Raw genomic sequence first — 20,957 nt, 5'->3', positions numbered from 1 at the left:
GTGGCTGGGGACGGGTTTTCTCCCTTTCTTTGGGAAATGGATAAAAGCAATCGCCGTTTGCTGTCCGAAAGCAGGTTAAGGTAGAAAAACGCGATAAGAACGGTATCTCGAATAGGTGGGGGTTTTTGAGATTCCAGGAGGAACAGGAACGCAGTCAAGAGTTCATATTGTTGCCGTCTTCATGTTCAACATGTTATCTGTAGAAATAAATCGCATTACCTTTTTGAAGGAATAGTGCCAGGAGGGAAGATGGATCATAAAGTATGATTTAATGGAAGTCTTCATTGCCTTAGAGAAATGATACCAAATTCTTAACGATCAAGACACTTCAGGTTTTCTCCTTCCCTGTCCTCACTCTTTTAGCCATCAGCCTTTAGACCTTCCATAAATACCTTTTCAGGCTAAAAGCAAGGAGTCATTTTGTAACAAACTGAGACCAAAACGCCTGGTTTGTTTCATTTGGACTGATGCTTTCTAGCTGTTTCTAGATGTTTTACAGGAAGCTCTCCTTCATATCTGCAGCATTGCTCTTTAGCTCTTCACTTTTCCAGGCTGGCAAAGTGCCTGCGGAAGTTGGGCCGCCACCGCTCAGACAAAGGCGAGTGTGGAGGCCAGGCCATGGGCTGCACCAGGGAGCTGCCAAGGAGCTGGGCAGGATTCAGTAACGGCTTGTTGCATGGTCAAACTGGCAGATGCTGTAGATGGGGACCTTGCTCCCTGAGCTCGAGATCCTGCAAAATCAGATTTGTTAGCTGGAGACCTGTTGCCCGATAACTTTAATGTAGACTTGTGGTTGGCCACAAGTCAGCCAGCAACAGTTAACCCTGTTCTTTGCAGCAAGCTCGGAGTTACGGTTTGGTTGGAAAATGTTTTATCCTCATTTTGCCGAAAAGAGCAATGGGAAACATGCGGAGTGCTACTTGTACAAAAGTTTTCACTGATACCTTCTGTAATACCTGAAGCCACACCATTGTCTGTTTTGGTGGGCTTGCGCTGGCTCAGGATGCTGTTGGTTTTGCCTGAAGAAAAGAGGAAAATTATTTTTCTCAATCCTCATCATCCTCAGTCTCAGCTAAAGCTGGGGCAGGGTACGGTATACTAAGAGTGAACTCAGTTTGGTGCCTAAATGCCTCATTGTCGTATAGAATATTAGAGCAAATAAAGCTGCCCTAGTTGGTTGATGCCAGGAGAGAGAGAGGCACTGCTGGGTTTTGCCTCTTTTGTTTGGTTGGGTTTTTGGTTTGTTTTTTTTCCCCTAATCTGGACAAAGCCATTCATGTGGTGGAAAGTCTAGTTGCTTGTTTGAGAGCATCAGGTTAGGGTCATTTATATCTTAAGACATGCAAGGATGGCACTGGTAACTTCAAAACCTTAAGACACTACTGAAAAACAAAACCAGTCTAAAAGTAGTGTCTTCCCAAAGTGTCTTCTGTCTTAGAAGCATCGACAACTACAAGTTCTTTCTCTCCCTGTTTTTCCTGGAAGTATCTCTTGGTCGTCTGCACTCCCTCCCTGCCTGCGGGCTGCATCCCTGTGTCTTCATCCCTGGGTACCTCGCAGAGGTCACGCAGCTTTCCCCATGTCCCTGCCTCCAACCTCCAACCCTTTTCCAGGGACGTCTGGGCATGCCAGACGGTAGTGCACCCATAGGATTGGGCTTGACTTGGCGTGTGTCCAGGACACATACCCAAAGCTGTGGGCCTGCCGGGCAGGCACAGCTATCAAGGATTATTAGACTGGGAGGTTCCTCGGCCATTTCTGAAGGGGATGGACATCACGTCTTCAAGAGAGGAAATCTTAGAACACTTCTACACGGGTAGCAAAACTTACTTTTTCTCTCAACGTCTTCTCAGATTGTACTTCCTTGAGGTTTGGAATGTTAGACTTAGGCTGAGTATGATGAAATTCAGCCCAGAATATATTAGATCACTATTGTAATGTCAGAGCCAGTAGCAGTTACTTTTCAAAATTCATAGAAACAAGTTAAATTTAAAAAAAAAACAACCCAACTCGATGCTTAGTTTTAGAAAGAGCAAAGGTGACATAATTCAAAGCAACCTAGCTTCTATCGCCAGTAACATGTTGAAACATGGTAAAAATATTTATAAGCATCTGTGCATTGATTCAACAACTTAATATTGTTCCAAAAAGGGGGAAAAAAACAGCGCTATGGTGAGATATGAAAGCAGGTGAGAAATACATAAGATCTAGTATTTTATCCATCCTATTGAACTAAAGTGTATTATTTTGGACACCAGACATCAGAATAATGTGAATCTGCCCAGGAGAGACTAGAGGAAAGCAAAAAAGGCAATCTGAATTCAGGAAATCCTGTTTTATGATTCCTGAAGTGGGATTAAAGAACTGGGAACTAACTGAGAAAAGAAAGTGGGTAAGATGCATGGTAAGTTTTCAGATATATGAAGGGTAATTGTGAAGAAAAGGGAATTACACTGTTCGATGAGAGCATTATCAACATGGCAAAGAGGGAGATTAGGTTTGAGATTAAGACATCTCAGTGTAGATGTCTTGAGTTTCTGTTATGCTCAAGGGAGATGCAGTGGATGCAGAGTGCACCTATTTGGTTGGATCAAATTGTGCTTTTGAAGCGCATCTCCAAAGTGTGTGAATCTGATCCCTCCTGGGTGAAACTGCATTGGGAGATGCATCCATCTGCTCATGGGTGTTTGGTCTGTGGGACCAGGCTAACTCTAGTCTGAAGTAACAACCACAAAACATGGGTTGTGTAGTGCTGGGTTCTCAGCAGCAACTGCTTTGCTTTACAAATCCTCTCTTACTGGGCATACAAAGTAGACGTGGCTACAGTCAGTGGCGTCCAGAGAGAAATAGCAGATGTGGGCTGGTTTGGGGGCAAATTGAACTGCTCTCTGATGTCCTTGTCTGTATTGGCTATATTTCTGTTGAGTATAACAAAAGTTTAGGCACTTTAGCATTCATTTAGACACGTAAATTTGTGTGCCTTAATCTGAAACTGAATCTCATCCAAACAGCAGTATGATCAACTTGCAAAGAGCTAAAAATCAGCATAATAAAATCAGGATAAAAATTAACAGACTTTTCCATCTGTAAGGTTAGCTAGGCACCGCCTTATGTTAGCTAGTGAGGCTGTGGGACCTTCATCACTCGTTTTTAAGAACAGGTTAAACGGTTGTCAGGAAGCGCTTAGTGTAGTTCGTCTTGCCCCAGGGCCAGGAGATGGACTAGTAGATAATCTTGGATGGTCTCTTCAGCCTGCTTCTCTAGGTATGGAAGATCTCCACTTGCCCATTGTCTTCAACACCAAACTGACTCACATAAAGTGCGAGATCCAAATCTCCCGAAACACAGTATAAGTGAAAGACCACATTTCAAGCACTTACTGTTTCACAGTGTAGCAAATACGGACACATACCTTCTTGCTTGCTCAGTCTGCATCTTTACGTTCTAAAACTAAGCTGTGTGATCAAAATCTGTCCTTTAGTCACTTCCTGACTATACATGAACATGGATTTGGGCAAGAGCAGCCTTGCACTCCCTATACACGGCAGTCACTCCCTTCTTTCCCCTGCCTTCTTGCCTACTCCTGCTGCTTTCCTGTAGTATTTCATTCCATTTCTATGACTTCAAGCCTCAGGTTTTCCACCTCGTTTTCTGTAACCATCCAGTTTTCTTCTGACAATGCCTTCTCAGCTCTGTGTCATCAACAGGTGTCATCAGTAGATGTCTATTTTTTGTGCCAAAGCTATGATCCGCATCAAATGACAGGATTTTCCTACTTTCCTAAGCCATTTAATAGAAGGCAGCTCTAGGATATTAAAAAAAAGGGAAATTCAGAATTCAGCACCTCTTGGATATGTGACTTTTCACGTTTTCTTGAAAATTTCATTGAAAAGTGCTTTTCCCCTTTTTAGAATTTTTGGATCCTTCGAAAATTTTCAATAAAAATGCAAAATCCCTTTATATATTTGTTCCAAATGTATTTATGCATCTCGTAAATAAAATTGCCATTCTTAAACACCTTTTATTGATGTCTTAAAGTCCCTTATGAGATTGCCCATGGACTACAGATTGAAAAGTACAAAAGCAAAAGTATTTTTACTGTCTTAACAATAAAACAATGTTTTGAGGCTGCTTTGCAGCATTTGCAAACAAATTGATTTTTACTTGTAGTTATCTTAATGAAAGACACTCTGTTTATAATGACTAATGGGATTTTCTCTGCTTTCTTGATATGCATCTCAGTGGAAGACCAGCTTAGTCTTGAACTTCAGACACTTTTGTTTATACTGTGGTTTTCAGGTTTCCAATGCAAGGAAGCTCCTCACCTTGTGCCTCTTGTCTCCATTCAGTATTGAGACAGAAACACTTTTCCCTTCAGTTTACCAGTAAGAACAAACAAGGATGGTCACCACGACACCTTGACAACTATTCACCTTCCAAAAGAGTTGCCGCTTCTGTTGGAAAACCTTGACTATAAACCAGAATCTTCCTGTCACTCTTGCTGGTACAATCTCATTAATCATAAAAATAAATTTAAAAAATCTGTATAACTAATAAAAACAAATGAGATTAAGAATATTCATGAAAACAATTTGGTCTAAGCTGTAAGATCCTGTAGCCCTCACAAAGCATATCCGTTAGGGAACTTAGTGCTTGCTGACTTTTGTCTCCAGAATATATACATTGGGAAAATTGCCGTTTGAAAAACAGTTTTGTTGTGCAAGTTGAAACAGCAGTCTGCTACATTGCTCAACACTGTCCACTGCATTGCTGCATTGTGTGGGAAAGGGATAACATCTTAAAAAAAAAAAAAGCTGTTATCAGTGCAACAGTCAAGGCTGAGTCAGAGGGATCAATAGGGAGAGCCCAGTCGACAGTCTAGAAATCAGTCAAAGAGGATACAAAGAAATACTCCCGGACTTTTTTCAGTAAGAAATCACCTTTTCTGAGCCTGCTTTGCCTTAGGCATTAGTATTAAAAAAAAAACCCCTCACCTAAGATGCAAAATGTGCGGTAGATGTAATAGTGCTGAGAACAATAAAAGTATTCTCTTCTCTACCTATGCAAAGCTCAAAAGCTCTATTTGTTCGTTTCACATTTTATAATAACCTACTTGTTGTTTCCCAATGCCTCCATTTTTGCACTGTTTGAGGGGTTTTGTTACTAGCGGAATCTTTGGTGCATGCAGAGTGGACATAAACACGGGGTCTCTGATAATTTGGTTGAGGCTCCAGTTCCTTCCAGCTAGTCTGAGGCACCTGAGGTGTTTAAGGGCATACATACCTATCCTGGTGCATGAAGAGGTGGGCGGTCCCCGTACTGGATGTTGGCATGTAACATTTTGTCAGAGCAAGCATGATTTGCTTGCTGGCGTGCGCGTGTCTCGGCCTTGTTTAATTAAGGGATGTATGTATGCCATTTATCCTCCCAGCAAGGTGCTCAGTAGAGAGCTGCTTCTGTCGGTTACACTTCAGCAGACGTTTTGATTAGTCCTTGGCTTTTAAACATTATTTAACCTGTTTTGTTCTCTGATGTGGTTGGTAACCCACCACAGCCTGTAAAATCCATGATTTGCCCAGAAGAGGGAGCTTCTCCAGGGTGCTGCTGGCAACCAACACTTCAATCAATGGCAAATTCCCATCGTTTTGGAATACTGAAGCATTATTCAGGACTAAAAAATGGTTGTTTAAAAATGACTATGAAGTTTTCATTTATTTAAAAAAAAATTTAATTGCTTATTATCTGTTTCCCGCTGAGAGAAAAGTGCAAAACTTAATAATTATATAATTATAGTGTATGTTTTAAATGTGAATGGTTATGGGTAAATTTTTCAGAAGCTATTATGGGTAAGTAGTAAATATTAATTGATAGAGGTCAGATGCCCTCTTCCTTATGGCTTTGCTGTTCTTATGAGGGAAGTAATGTCAGTTAAGTTTTAGTACTGCTAAAGTGACATAGAATGAATAATGATTATCATAACTTCCCTTGCAGATCTGTTTGAATTATGGAAATGGACTCTATGTGAAGGTAGGAAATAATGGAAAAGTGCTTTTCTTTATCAGTGCCTGAAGAAGGGTTCTCTGAGCAAAGTGTCAAAGGCATGCCTTACTTCAGTTGATAAATATCTTTATTTTTACCATTTTCTGAAACGTGAAAACTGTGTAATGAATAATGAAATGAAAGCCGAAATGTAAGAGAATAGATTCCTACATCCATCAAACTGAGTGGTGTTCTACTTTGAGAAACTTCCCCAAAAATATTAAGGTTTTAGATGTCTTTTTTTAGCTCTCTGTAAATGAAATCATTTTGTGGAAGATGATAATTGTGGAAACATTTCCAGATGTTAATCTGGAAGCCAACAGACACAATAGGGACTAAGCTGCACAGAAGGATGAAAGGTGTCACGCAGAGTGAGAATGAGGGGTAGTTGAGCAAGGATAGCAGAGGCAGTGAATGGGTTGAATAGAGGCCTCCTGTTTAATGTATTCTATATCTGAGAGAAGGTTGAGTACGAGGCGGTGTTAGTGGGATGGTAAACAGGGTAATAAGGCAGAAACGGTGGTTTAAAACAGCCGTGGTGCCAAACTTCTTCCCACATCTGATGACAAGCACTTAAATCTTCCAGAACAGGTGTATTTACACCAACCCCTGGTCATGGGAGCTTGTTCGTGTATTTAAAGCGTGTCTTACCTAATTCTGTTTTGATGACGAGACTAGTGTAGTTTTCCCTTCAAACAACTTGAGTAACGTATAGCTCTTAGATTGTGGCTTGGAAGGCTAATGCTGCTGTATGATTTTGAAGTTACTAGCTATTGAAAGAGCAAAAACTGTTCAGAAGTCTGGGCTACAGCAGCAATAAAGCATTCATCTGAAATGGCTAAATGTAATGCTGAAATTCAACCTTGTTTTTTCACAGGTTTATAATCGAAATGGCAGGAGTGGCGTGTTGTCTCATCCCAACAGCCTAGTCAGACAGAAGCGAGAATGGACAGTCCCTCCGGCTTTCATACGGGAAGAGGAGGACAATTCCTATAAAAATCCAATTGCTAGAGTAAGCCCAGAAGAGAGATAAATACAGAATACACATAAAAATAGAGGTGAAAATGTAAAATAAGGGTGTGGCTGCCCTAAACACATGCACAAGTATTTCTTGAATTCTAAAGGACTATTGAATGTCTGTTGAAGATTGGCACATTTCCTTCTGTTTTCTTCCTTCAGCAGATGAGTTGCTCTTGCAGCCTGATTTGGCTCAGTCTCTCACCTTTTCCCAGCCACCAGTTTTCATAAAACTTTTGGGAATGCAGTATCTTTGAGGTTTTTTCGCTCCACCACCCGTATTCAGCTGTTGTTGAACTTGGCGAGTGGGTCCCAAAACTGCTGGTGGTGATTGGGCAGAAGGGTGTACATGGAGCATGATTATGTATGTATAATTTTTTAGGAAACAAAGCTAAAAATAACCAAGGTGTTATCCTTTGTGCAAGAGTGATATGCATTTGGTTCAGCATCAGTTTTGAAACCTGAATTCACCACACCTGTCACTTCTGCGTATAAAGTAACTGCAGATGGTAGCAGGCTTTTTACCCTCTGCTTGGGCTGCCCCTTGATGGTGATGCTGGTGCAATGCACATGTGCTTTTCCAGATGTTTCAGATATTTGCTGACATTGGAGGAAGGGTATAACCTCTAGTCTATACAGCCTCTTCTACCCATTCCTCTCCAGGTCTGACCTTTCTTCCTCCACCCTATCACTTCCTCAGTCCTGGTCACACTTGCTAGCTTAGGTCTAATGTCCCTTAAAAAGTTGTCATATTTTATTTCCAGGCTTTGCTCAAGTAACTTCAGTCTCCCCTGCTCGACTCATTGTTCCAGACTGTCTTTTTTTTCCCTTGGTCTTTATCCACATTTTATTTGCCCCCATCCGTTTGATCAGCCAGTTTCCCTCTTCCCTCACTCCAGCTTTTCACCTTACCACGGTGGTTTTCCAGCCTTTCCTTGCACTTGTATCCTATCCCACTGTCTTTGTCCAAGCAGTCCCAATTTTCTTTTCCCACAGACCTCTCCACTCCATTGTTCCCAGCTGTTGTGCTGCCCATCATGTTCCTCATCTCCCTGCACGAGATCCTCAGACAGAACATGTAACTCTTCCTGCATTGATCTCAACATCTCCACACTCAAAGGAGTGCAGGAAAATATATGTTTAATATTTATTCTTGTTTGTTCATTACAAAAATAGCAAAAATATTTTATTTGCATTTTTAAATGTGGTTTTATTTACCAAACGCTATTTAATCTGTTATATTCCGGCTAGATACATTCTGATCTTGAAGATACAGGGGTAGTGGTGACTTATACTATATCTGGTCAAGGAGTAACAGAACCCCCTTATGGATTATTTGTTATCAACGGAAAGACTGGAGACCTGAATGTAACAGGAAGGGTTGACAGAGAAAAGACTCCAATGCTGTTTGTAAGTTGAATAGTAACTTTTTCCTTATAGGTGCCCTTCTATCCATTTTTTATTTATTTTGTTCAAATGTGTTTGCTTCAGTTAGTTCTAATCCAGTTTTTGGATATTTGTGTGTGTATGTCTGCTTATATTCATCAGCATATTATATATGCTTATATAATGCTTAATTTTGTTATGTATAGTGTATATATTTCTATATATTTCTGTTTTGCATGTGTATTTATATATATTACAGTCACTCGTTGTATTTGCTTATTGTTTCTATCTGTATTATTTCAGCTCAGAGGTCATGCACTAGATAAGACTGGAGCAAAACTGGAAGAGCCAATAGATCTCCCGATTAAAATCGTGGATATAAATGACAATTTTCCAGTGTTCTCACATGAAGTTTTTGTTGGTTCAGTTGAAGAATTAAGTGAAACAGGTAACACTATTTTTAAATTTTTTTTTTCCATTTAGCTTTTCCCAACACATGCAAGGGCACAAGTGAATATACTCTTGGCAGCAGCATATCTGCAGTAACAGGGATGCATTCTCTTGCTTGCGTAGGCCAGGTTATCCACATGTGTATGCAAGTTTTTATTCAGGGCTAAGCTGTGTGGTGTGATGATGGGAAAGTGTCCACGTAAAGGCAACAGAGAACAACACTTCCTCGTACGGCATCTTTGGCTCGGTGTCAAAGCTACCACAAATCCAGGGACCAGAGTCCTTCAGCAGCAGTTGCAGGGGAAATGCAGTCTACCTTGTGGCCTAGCAATCCCAGCCTATTTGGGAGGGACTCCACTCTGCCGTGCTCATGAAAAGCCCTGCTTTATCTATGGGCTGGAGAGGTACTTCACTGTTAAGTGCATATGGCCATGACCTAACCCTCAAAGAACAAGTTAGTGACAGTTTTCCTGTTGATGTCAGTAAACATAAGAGCAACAGATTTATTTCCCAGAAGATAAGAAAAGCTGGAGTAAAACAACCTAATTAAATACCTGACATTGTGTCCCTTTCAACGTCACGATAATCTGAAGAAACAAATTATTGACCACCCGCTTGGGTGAGGTATTGAGCTCCTTCAGCTCTCTTTGAAGTCAGTAGCAGCCATATGGTAATTGCTTCTTTGCTGGAATCCCAGCTAACGTTCAAACTCAGGCACTGGACGCTGAGGTACACCCTTTCCCAGAGGACAAAATCCTGTGCCACGAGTTGTAAGGGGATTGCACCATGGGGACCGCCATGTATTTTGAGTGAAGCTGTTGGAGGGCATCAATACAGAGCAATTGTTCTAATAATGTTCAGGTAGAGGAGTCAGTAGTGCTCCCTTTAGAATAATGTGTGAGGGAAATGCAGTTTGTTGTTCAAAAACAACTTCTTCTCTGTATGATATCTACAGTTTTCTGTCAGAATTTTTGAGAGAATTCAACCTGTTCTGTGATTCGGGTGCATTGAATTCTATGAGTTACAGATGTGTGGATACAATCCTTTTGTTTGCTAGAGGATATACTGTTAACATGTACTATTTGGATTTTAGGAATGCTTCTTCAGCTCTATTCATTAAATAAATAAAGGCAAGAGCATCAGAAAATTGTGCAGTGCATCTGACAGCAGTCTCTTAATCTGTGACATTACAGTAAAAATACTTGGCAGTGTGTAGCAGTGTAAACTACTATATTTTGTTTGCTTTTTTCCAGGTACAATTGTAATGAGGATAAATGCAACAGATGCAGATGAACCAAATAACCTAAATTCCAAAATTGCTTTCAGGATCGTTTCCCAAAGCCCTAACGCTGCATTCAGTATGGATAAGGATACTGGCGAGGTTCGAGTAGCAAAAATAAACCTTGACAGAGAGGTAAAAAGACCCCTCCCATTTTTAATCTGTTAACAGCGGTCTTCTGATGCCTGTTGTGTCACCTGCCGGGTTGGAGAGCTGGCCCTCTTACCTTCCTTCACCTCAGCATTAAAGCCTTGTCTGGCTGATACATGTTTTTCAGGGATTGCGGGGGGGGGGGATCAAGGTTGTATTCCCCCTGTCACCTCTCTAGCACAGCACCAGCCCGATGGCTGTTGCTTTCTGTCCCTCCCATGCAGCCAGGGCAGCAGTTACATGAAGCAAGGGGTCATTTCTCTGTGCTGGAGAGCATATGGCAAAGACAAACCAGATCACCATCTGCAAAGCTGCTGACTGCATCCAGATTTTTGTAGCCCGCTACGCAAATCACGGTGCAAAGAGTTAGGGTGGGTGCTGCTGTGAAACAGCATCGAAAGGCACACATTACCAGCAGCTTTACCTGTGCTTGCATGAATTTTCACTGGCCAGCAGATGGTGATCTGGATGTTAGCTGTGCAGCTGAGGGCAACATCTCTGCCTCTAGCCCTGTCCTGACATGGAGGTCATGTCCCTGTTTATGGCCACTGAAATTTTTTCCTTTGCCATAAAGTACAGTCTAACTCTTTGTGGGGGAGATGCAAAATTCCTAAATCCTTTTCAAAGCCTCAGCTCTACTCCAGCAGAGCCTGTAGTTGTGTGTGAGATCTACTACTAGCTAGAGAGAAGAGGAGTTATAATTGGCCACAAGAGGCATTACGAAAATCTAGTAAAGATAATACAGAGGAGGAAAAATTTTTCGCCTGGTTTAAACGCTTTTTTCTTGTTGTGACAGACACAAAGTAGCTATTCTTTGGTGGTGGAAGCAAAAGACCGTGGTGGTGAATTAGGTGGGAATGCTGCAACATGTTCTTTGAAAGTCAACATTTTGGATGTCAATGACAATCTGCCTGTGGTTGAAAGTCGTGCAGTAAGTACATTTATCACATTATTTGGCATGTTCCTACACCTGTCAGTATCCCATTGCTTAATACGAGGTTGTGCAAGCTTTCTTGCACTGGTGAAATGAGGTAAATCATGACATCTTTTTAAAGAAGGTTTTTTTTCGATTGCAGTTTGAAGGAAGCATTGAAGAAAACAGAGCAAATGTGGAAATTCTGCGAATAAAAGTATTTGACAAAGATGAAGAGTTTTCTGATAACTGGCTGGCGAACTTTTCATTTGTTTCTGGTAATGAAGGCGGCTTTTTTCGTATAGTAACAAATACCCAAACAAATGAAGGAATTTTGACTCTTGTGAAGGTTTGTATATTCTTTAGAGAGTCTTCTTCAAATATTAGAATAATTTATTGCCTTTAAGTTGACGTACAAATTATTTATATTCAGTCAGTATGTGAACTGTAAATTTACATGGTGGACAGTGCTCCTTTGATACACTCTTTGTTGGTGTATTCAATAATTCCGTGCAAAATAATAATTTTGTCCAGGTTTACCATTTACATTCTGTGTGATCTCAAATATATCTAGTGGGGCAGAAGTCCCCAAACTCTCCGTGTCGTTGGGCAGCAGTGCTAACAGATATGCTGTAAAATTGCCCACATTTTTTCTCTCCTTGCTGGTCTCAGTTTAAATTTCTTTATTTTCCATGACCACAGAAAACGTTGCAGGCAACACCTACTCCATGAGCCATGGGCTACAGACTATTTTATGAATTTCCATAAATTGAAATGATGAAAATATTTTCCATAAATTGAAATTTCTATTTTATGAATTTCACTCCCCCTTAGTTCACAAGAACTGAAGATGCATAGTGCCCTAAGTACCTCTTTTCTTTTTTTTTTTCCTGCTCTGGTTTCCGTATCTGAAAACTGATAATTGTAAAAATCTGATAAGCATTATTAAGTAAATGAATTGTTTTTTTTTTTTTTTTTTTAAAATTGGAAGAGCCAGGTAATATTGAGCACTGATTCACTGAAAGTAAGGACAGAATATGTGGGTAGGACCCATTGCACCTACCTTAAATTAGTTTAAATTCAATAATATAAAGACATACCTATGGTGCCATCCATTAAAAATAAGAAGAGTAATCTTCCTTATGTACTTTTAAAGAGTTGAAGCATTATGTATTGAGAGTAACATGTTAACCAACAGTTCTTCTGTGCACCGTAGCATCCTTATTATTTAATTAAGGATATTATTATTTAAATAAGGATGCTACAGTATTATTTAAATATTAAATGTATGAATGTTGTCTAGATATCACATTCTGTCAAATTCTGAGTGATTTTTTTTTTTTATTGCTCTAGGAACTGGATTATGAAAAAATGCAAAGCCTAAACTTGGGCATTGTTGTTACAAACAAAGCAGAGTTCCACAAGTCAATTAAACACAGTTATAAAGCACAAACAATTCCAATCAAAATTAATGTGATTAATGTGCGGGAAGGCCCTATATTCCCCGGTGGCACAAAAATTATTGAAGCAAGTGAGAAACTGCAGATAAGACAGATTATTGGACAGTATCAAGCCTATGATGAAGACACTGGAAAAATAGCACAGAACATTATGTAAGCATCTTTTTATAACCATCATAACTGAGTACGTTAGAAATCACATCGTACTGTGAAAATGTGTATATTGAACTGAAATAATTTTAGAGGCAATAATTTTCTACTAGGCATAATTCACGCCTAAAACAACATCATCATCTTCAATGTTCTATTATGCAGAAAAGAGCTGACTTGAAAATCCTACTTGTTTGGTCATATATGGTGAGACGTGAGTGTTTGTGCTGAAATTGTCCATGCTTGCACGTTGTTTGTCATGCCTGTCTACTTTTGAGAGTAGATTTACGCATCTGACTTCATTGTCTGCAGAAACATTAGGAAGAAATACTCAGAAACATCTAGCAATTGGACAGAAAGGGGTGTAAAGTAGATAAGTCTGCGTGTGTGTGTGTGTGTGTGTGTGTGTGTGTGTATTTAGATTTTGAACCGTAGCTCTTGAGATAAAATGCTGTTGATCCACTACCGTGGCTTTTACAAATGGTGCAGACCAACAGAGGTGCATACCCAACGGTGGACCCCTGTCCCCCACGCCTGTCATACAGTCTCTCCCGGGTGGCTGCTGCTCAGCTTTTGCTGGGTGCAGGGATGGAGGGGAAGAGGACCACAACCGGCCGCACAGCTCCCTCTCCTGCTCCGGTCTCACTCCCTGAGTTTACTTTTTATAATGCCTCCACACCTAGATCCTGGCTCTAGAGGGAAAAGTAGGTTTCAACATTCAGGGTAGGCTTAAAATCTTAGGTTTATAGTTGAAAGCAATTCCAGTGGCAGGAATGTCAGACCTCAGACCTAGGGATTTGGTCTCTGCTTTAGAATAGTAAACATACTGTGAAGCTGCTTTTTTTGCTGATGGTTGTTTTCCTCATTATAAATGAGTACATCTTTATATGCAATTTTAATCAGATACATGAAAGGAAGAGATACAGCAAACTGGATCACAATAGACTCGGTCACAGGTGAAATCCAACTTGCCAAAAACCTCGATTATGAATCGTCTTATGTGGTAAATGGTACCTACGCTATCACCATGTTGGGTGTAACTACTGGTAAGTTGAGAGGGTTTTGTTTTCACACTAATTGGTTTGTTTAGGGTTTAGTTTGCCTTTCTACAACTAGTTGGTTTAACTTCCCGATCTCTAACTGCCTAAAAGTTAGGCGCCTAGTACAGTTTCCCATAGGCTCTGTATTTGAAGGAGAGACGCGGGTAACTTGTTGAAATAGGATGAACCTTGGAATGGGTTCCCAAGGTGCCCGTTTCTCTGACTAGATGCAGGTGAACTTTTTGTAAAAGTTTTGCAAAGAACAAGTCTGATAGGAACATCCCTTGTCAAGGTGGAAATTGCCAGTATCTCAGTATGCCAATGAACAGACTTCAGAGTCCTAAGTTTTCTTGAATGCTAAGCAAGAAAGACTCCCTGAACTTCTCGTGTATCTAATTAAAATTCTTTTATAATCTGCATGTTATTGTGTAACCAAACACAGGAAATGTGTATTTTTTTTCTAAGTCAAAATAGTAAAACAATTTGCAGTCAGAAGAACTTTGTCAATATGTTTATTAACATTAGGAATGAAATACTGCTCCCATAAGCTCCAGGGAGAGAGCTCTTTCAACTTACTTCAGCAATGTTTGTGTTTTGGAAAATACTAAGTTTTTTTATTTTAAGATTGTATTTTTGCACTTTTCAAATCAATTTGATTTTTTGTATTTTAAAATCTTAGATTTTCCTAAGAAAACTGTCACCGGCACAGTCATTATTCAAGTTAAAGATGAGAATGATAACTGCCCAGTTATTGTGAACCCTAAGCAGACTGTGTGTTCAGATGCAAAATTAGTTGACGTTACAGCTAACGATTTGGATGGTTACCCAAACAGTGATCCTTTCAGTTTTACTGTCATTGATGAGCCAGAAGGGACAGCAAAAAAATGGATAATTGCATCTAGAAATGGTAAGAAAATATATTTTTGATTACTTTCAGTTCTTTGGAGTCCTAGTGTTGTAATTTGTTAATTCTAGTCAAACTGACAGTTTGGCTGATCCAGACCAAAAAAAGCCATATATATGGAGTCAGGCATGAAGACATACCACTCGCGTTCCGCTCCCTTCTCTCTAATGGCTATAAAAGCACAGTCGTGTTTTCTGGGGCCTGTCGCCTTCCCTCAGTTGGACCATCTTTGCCTAGCTTGATGACCCATATGTGGTGACCAGGATTTCATGGGTAATGCTGGGATCAAGCCATTCCCATCTTTCCACAAAAAGCATGCGGGGATGGAGGATGCTCTTTGTTAAAACTGAGCTTGGAGCTATGGTTGTGTTACTGGCTGCAGTTGCTCTAACTTACACATAAATAAATAAATCTGTCTGCACAGTGGACCTTGAAAAGGGGAAATACGGTGTAACCTAAGATTGTCCAGCACGGTAGGATCAAAAATAAGTCAGAAATCAGAAATCATTTTAATGAGTGTTTCAAAATGACATGAGCATTTTCTTCTTCCATTTCTGTGCATATAAGCCTGGGAAGTGCTTGAAGGAAATGCTTCAGGTAGATTGAAGGCACCAGAAAACACTTTTTTCTTCTCAGACTCATTATTCTGTCCTCTGTAATCCTACAGCATAACACTGCAAAGCAATCAGCAGAGGCATCCTAATGGCCAGGTTTAGGACCAAGAAGGAATCTTCTTATCTTTCCTCACCCTGCTTGCAGCCAGACTAGCACTAATTGTAGGAATCACAGCTTTTCCAAATAGGGTGGCGTTCCCCAGCTGGGAACATCATCTGGGCATCTCTTGCCTAGTTGTGTCCTTGATGTGACACGGCTGCAGGAGCAGGTGGTATGTTGGCTCCCCAGTCTCTGCCTGTGGCCTACAACAGATTAATCTTCTAAAGACTGAAGCTGGTTTTTTTGTGAATTCAGCCTTTAGCTATCTGGATGACATGAAGGTTAGCACTATATAGACGGTTGGGCTGCCTTCCATGGTAAGTCTCTGCTGGTGTGAAACTCTTTGCAATTATCTGAGACTGCAAGTGAGCACGGCTGCTTTGTTACCAGCATGAATTACTTGATAAAAATAAGAGCATATAAGCTGTAGCAGCAGCTAATTAAACTTAATTCCATTGCATTGGCTGGACTTAACTGGAGGGGGCTTGTTAGCAGGCTGTGAAGGTTTTATTTCCCTTCATTTACAGGAGTCAACTTTCTCTCCACTCATTTCTTGTTTGTCTTCTCTTTTTCTGCCTCAGGCACCAGCATACAGCTGGTACCACAACACCTGAAGCAGGGCATAACTGAAGTTCCCATTCTAATAAAGGATTTCCAAGGGTTCAGTTGTCCTCAAGCACAGTCTCTGCAACTGACTGTTTGTGAGTGTGCGGATGGCAGCGTATGCAAAGAGAGAGTTATTGGTGCTAAGTCTGTGGGTCTGGGACCAGGAGCAGTTGCGCTAATCATCTTGGCGTTTTTACTTTTGCTGCGTAAGTAATTGTTTCATATTAACCTGTTTCTCATATTGTTTCTCATAAGCTGGACATGAGCCAGCAATGTGCGCTCGCAGCCCAGAAGGCCAATCGTATCATGGGCTGCATCAAAAGAAGTGTGGCCAGCAGGTCGAGGGAGGGGATTCTGCCCCTCTACTCTGCTCTGGGGAGACCCCACCTGCAGTACTGCGTCCAGCTCTGGAGCCCTCAGCATAAGAAAGACACGGACCTGTTGGAGCGGGTCCAGAAGAGGGCCACAAAAATGATCAGGGAGATGGAACACCTCTCCTATGGAAAAAGGCTGAGAGAGTTGGGGTTGTTCAGCCTAGAGAAGAGAAGGCTTCAGGGAGACCTTATTGCAGCCTATCAGTACTTAAAGGGAGCTTATAAAAAAGATGGCAGCAAACTTTTTAGCAGGGCCTGTTGCGACAGGACAAGGGGGAATGGCTTTAAACTAAAGGGGGGTAGATTTAGACTAGATCTAAGGAAGGAATTTTTTACGCTGAGGGTGGTGAAACACTGGCACAGGTTGCCCAGAGAGGTGGTGGATGCCCCATCCCTGGAAACATTCAAGGTCAGGTTGGACGGGGCTCTGAGCAACCTGATCTAGTTGAAGATGTCCCTGCCCACAGCAGAGGGGTTGGACTAGATGACCTTTAGAGGTCCCTTCCAACCCAAACTATTCTATGATTCTATGATTATCACAGAAGCACTGTAAATATGGTCAGCAAGGCATCAGGAAAGAAACAGTCCGGCTCCCAGATTTTATCTTCTTGATATATTCTGTGTAACTCCTAGTCTGTGTGAAGTCATGGCAAATCCCCAACTAATTTTGGTAACATCAGCATTTCATCCTCAAAGGATTTCAAGCTGTGCATTTTAAAACTAATATGTACAACTTTAATATTTCTTTATGGCGCTGTAAATAACAGGTGGGGAAGCAGTAAGGAATCCTTTCGGTGTTTCCCATACCTCCCCATGTGAACCCTTACTCTTCCCACTGAAACCACAGTGCTCCCTCTCTTGTCCCTCACTGCAGACTCAGGTCTGGTGCCTTGGTCTGAGCAGCACGTGACGTTGTTCTTTGGTAAGACAAAATAGAAGCTCAAAAATAAGAGAAGAATGCTTGTAGTCAGGGTATGGCCATGTGTACCAGTGCTGCATTTAAAATGGCAATAGTTTATTGCTTTTATTAGTAGCAATCTAGCTGTGGCAAAACGAAGTTCATGCCACGCGAATACGCTCTGCTCCTGAAACTGGATTGTTTTGAGTTCCCCAGGCAACGCTTTAGATGTGTCACAGGAGTGGTGAGGTGGAATTTACATGACACCATGTCATTATCTAGTAGTAAAAGAACAGGAGTTAGAAATGCTGAAGTTGTACAGTGATATTTAGGGCTTGGTTTTGGTATATGAGCTCTTCGATAGAAGTATAGCTATACACATGCAAGGTCATCTGCAGGATTGAGGCCCTGACAGGTTAATTGTCAGCTTACTCTCTAGGAAACCATCCTGGCATATGTATCTAGGAAATACCTTGAATATTTGGGAACGTGTCTTCAGTCTTCATCAGCCCTCATACTGATCAGTAGCTCACTGAAGATACATTTCGGTATGAGAGCTGACCAAACTTCGGTGCTGGCTGTTAGCATGCTTTGACCCTAATCATCACATAGTTCATGGCAAACATCTATTTCCCCGTAGTTATTCCACTGTTACTGCTGCTGTGTCCCTGCGGCTCGGGAGCAAAGGGATTTGCTGCGATACCGGACTACAGCGAAGCAATGTTGCGTCAATGGAACAGCGAAGGGGCAGCTCCCGAGGAGAAGGCATGTATCCCTAGTAGCATTTCTCTTTGATTTCTATCCAAGTGTTCAGTTTGGCGCTTGGCGTCTCTTTCACATTATGGGCTGATGTTTCAGGGCTGTACAGCAGATTTTAACAGCACATGAACATTAATTAAAATTAACCCTGTGAGGCTCAGTGAAGGATGCATGGAAGGTTAATTCCACCAGCAGCTCTAGAAACACCAGCCATGGTGTTTGAGTCCCAAAGTAAAGGGGAAGCAATCAAGCAAACGTTGACGGTATCTGAGCAGGAGATAGTGTGGGAAAAGCATTGATGCTGTAACGAGTGAAGCATTTGCATTTGCAAGCCTGGAATGTTCTGTGCCCCTTTGGAAGCATTGTAAAGCAGCAAAAGAGTGAGTTATAAAGCTTAGCTTCTAGTTTAAAGTTTCAGGTTGCATTTTAAATTACTTCCCTGTGTATTTGCCTTCTTCAACAGAGTAAATTCTTAAAAAAAAAAAAAGGCAGAAAAAAGTGCAAATTTGCAGAGGGAACAGCGAATGCCAAGAGAAGTTTGCCCTTTCTTGTTATGCTACAAAACCCAGTTTTCAAAAAAAAGGGCATGACACTGGCATGCTTTTGCACAATAACAAAGAAACAGAAGTAAGGTAAAAGGCTTTGATTTAGGGCCAATGCTCACACCAAATTCCTGATAAAAGACAATTAACAGGGAAGCCAAACTGCTAGAAAAGAAGAAAGGGCCAGGCAGCACCATAGAGGTGGCAGGCAGTGCATGCTCCCCCACTTTGTGTCTGGGGAAAGCTGGGTGGAGTCTGTCTTGGAACAGCTGAGCTCCCTGGAGTTTTGCCAGCCTTTTTTGCTGGGTTTTTTTTTCCTGCTTTCACTCCCAGTGCTCTGAGTTTCAAGAAAACAATGATCTATAGAAACATTTCCATGATCCTCCTTGGGAACGCAGTTGTGGAAGCTGCACCCTATTTCAGGAGGCCCTTTTGCAGCAACATGTGTAAGTGCAAATTCAAACAAGTCATAAGATGGCACCCTCCCAGGTCCCACCCAGCCCCGCTGCTGGTTTGGTGAGTTCCATGTGCTAGACAGCGCAGCTTTCATGTCGCATCGTAATTTGTGTTATTTATGTAGCCAGTGCTAAGCCTCATCCCACCCACTGCACTGGGGAACTCGAGAGGAGCAACCAGCGGAGCAGCAACAGCAGCGACAGCAGCAGCAGGGATGCGCGGAGAGGAAACTGCAGCAGGAGGAGGCAGCTCTGTCTCTCATGTAGGAGAGCATCGCAACACTATTACCAAGGAAAGATGGGAAGAGCAAAGACATCTCCTTTCTGGTGCTGAATATGGAGCCATGGCAGTTGGAGGGACTGAAGGCATGGCAGGTGTACAAGGCAAGACAGTGGTGGCCACAGGAGGAGTCCTGGTGGGAGCAGCAGGAGCCATGAATGAAGAATTTTTAAGAGACTACTTTAATGACGTAAGCATATGACCCACAAATAACAGTATTTTGATATTTACACTTAGCGTCGTGAAATGTTGTTCATGTTATCACAAACACAGATGGTCAGATATGTGTATATATAAACAGTCCTGATACAAGGGCCACTGTTGTGTGCATGTGGAGTTGGGGGCATTAAGGATTTTTGGATTAGGCTCATGTGTGGGACTTAGAGCATGACAATGCTCAGTCTTGTAGCACTGGGTGCTTACAAGGTCTCCCACAACGAGACCCTTCTCTCGAGGGAGGTACTTGGGAATGGGATCCAGAATATTCAGCAATGACCAAGGAGCCCCTTGCCCAGGAAGAAGCCATGAGAAAGACTATGTGATATAAATCTCGGGGATTTAAGCACATTAAATTGGCCTGTAGGGAGGTACCTATGACTCACCATGAGTCACAGCTACAAACTTTATAGTGGAGCAGGTTTTTGAAAGATAAGCCATAGATGTCAAAGGGTAGAGGGTGGGTCTGCATTTTCAAAGTAGCTGATGAAGTAAGTGGTGCTGGACTTGCCTCTTTGCCCAATAGCCTGGGTAAAGGGCCATTCATCAGCAGTCTATGAGGCACATGTTGCAATCCCCTTTCAGACTTTCTTTTTTTTGGTGACCTAACCATTGACCAATAGGCTATTCCTACTCATTGCAGCTATTCCTTTTTGCATAATGCACATCATTAGTCCTTAGGCTGGCTCGCTCCTTATAGTGCAAGTTTCACTTCCGTATGCCACAGAGTGTATGGATTGTCCACCACCTGTACAAATAAAACACCTTCACACCCTACAGCTGGCTGATGATGGGGTTCTGCAGGGGAGTAGCTGTGCAGCTTTGAATCACCACCTCAGGCCAGGGAAGGATTTGAGCTTAAGACACTTTTATGTTTCCTGGGTGCTCCAGCTACTGGTCTTCTGGATGAACAGATGCAACAGTAGCAATTCTGCTTTCCTTACGCTCTTTGCAATTCCTAATATTAAGATATACTTTAAGCAGAGCTGCCTGCTGAAGTCCTGCAGGAGGGCTTCATAAAGGTCATACTAGAGTAACCTTTACAACTTCTGGGAGGTTAAAATATCTCAGATTACAGGAAAGAAAAAAAAAAAAGACAAGTTACCAAACCAAATAGTTTCAGATGTGTGCTGATTTTTGTAGAAGCATCTGAGGTAATGTGCCTACTTCCAGGATCAAATGCAGATAAACATACAGAGTCAATGTGGGTCTCGATATATACCACATTACACAGATGCCTGAGCTAATATAGACTCCAAAACTTCAAATGTGGCACAAAAGTGGTTCTGAGCACAAGCCAGCAACCATATTAGATAAAGCTGGTT

At 41.5% G+C, this 20,957-nt stretch overlaps 1 protein-coding gene across 1 annotated transcript in view; it reads left to right on the top strand.

Annotated features, from left to right (window-relative positions):
* The first annotated feature begins 3,266 nt into the window (after positions 1-3,266).
* The window catches only part of LOC103923201 (desmoglein-2-like), a 19,481-nt gene continuing 1,790 nt past the window's right edge, over positions 3,267-20,957 (top strand). Inside the window, exons 1-14 of the mRNA XM_009331480.1 lie at positions 3,267-3,347; positions 5,992-6,027; positions 6,917-7,051; positions 8,308-8,466; positions 8,746-8,890; positions 10,146-10,306; positions 11,118-11,252; positions 11,398-11,583; positions 12,588-12,847; positions 13,748-13,890; positions 14,564-14,791; positions 16,084-16,314; positions 18,021-18,149; positions 19,266-19,606. Of these exons, the coding sequence (XP_009329755.1) occupies positions 3,267-3,347; positions 5,992-6,027; positions 6,917-7,051; positions 8,308-8,466; positions 8,746-8,890; positions 10,146-10,306; positions 11,118-11,252; positions 11,398-11,583; positions 12,588-12,847; positions 13,748-13,890; positions 14,564-14,791; positions 16,084-16,314; positions 18,021-18,149; positions 19,266-19,606 (2,370 nt within the window). The remainder of the gene's footprint in view (positions 3,348-5,991; positions 6,028-6,916; positions 7,052-8,307; positions 8,467-8,745; positions 8,891-10,145; positions 10,307-11,117; positions 11,253-11,397; positions 11,584-12,587; positions 12,848-13,747; positions 13,891-14,563; positions 14,792-16,083; positions 16,315-18,020; positions 18,150-19,265; positions 19,607-20,957) is intronic.

This window comes from Pygoscelis adeliae, unplaced genomic scaffold (genome assembly GCF_000699105.1).
Source record: "Pygoscelis adeliae isolate BGI_AS28 unplaced genomic scaffold, ASM69910v1 Scaffold108, whole genome shotgun sequence".
Lineage (NCBI taxonomy): Eukaryota > Metazoa > Chordata > Aves > Sphenisciformes > Spheniscidae > Pygoscelis > Pygoscelis adeliae.
This window is presented reverse-complemented; position numbering and strand designations above follow the sequence as displayed.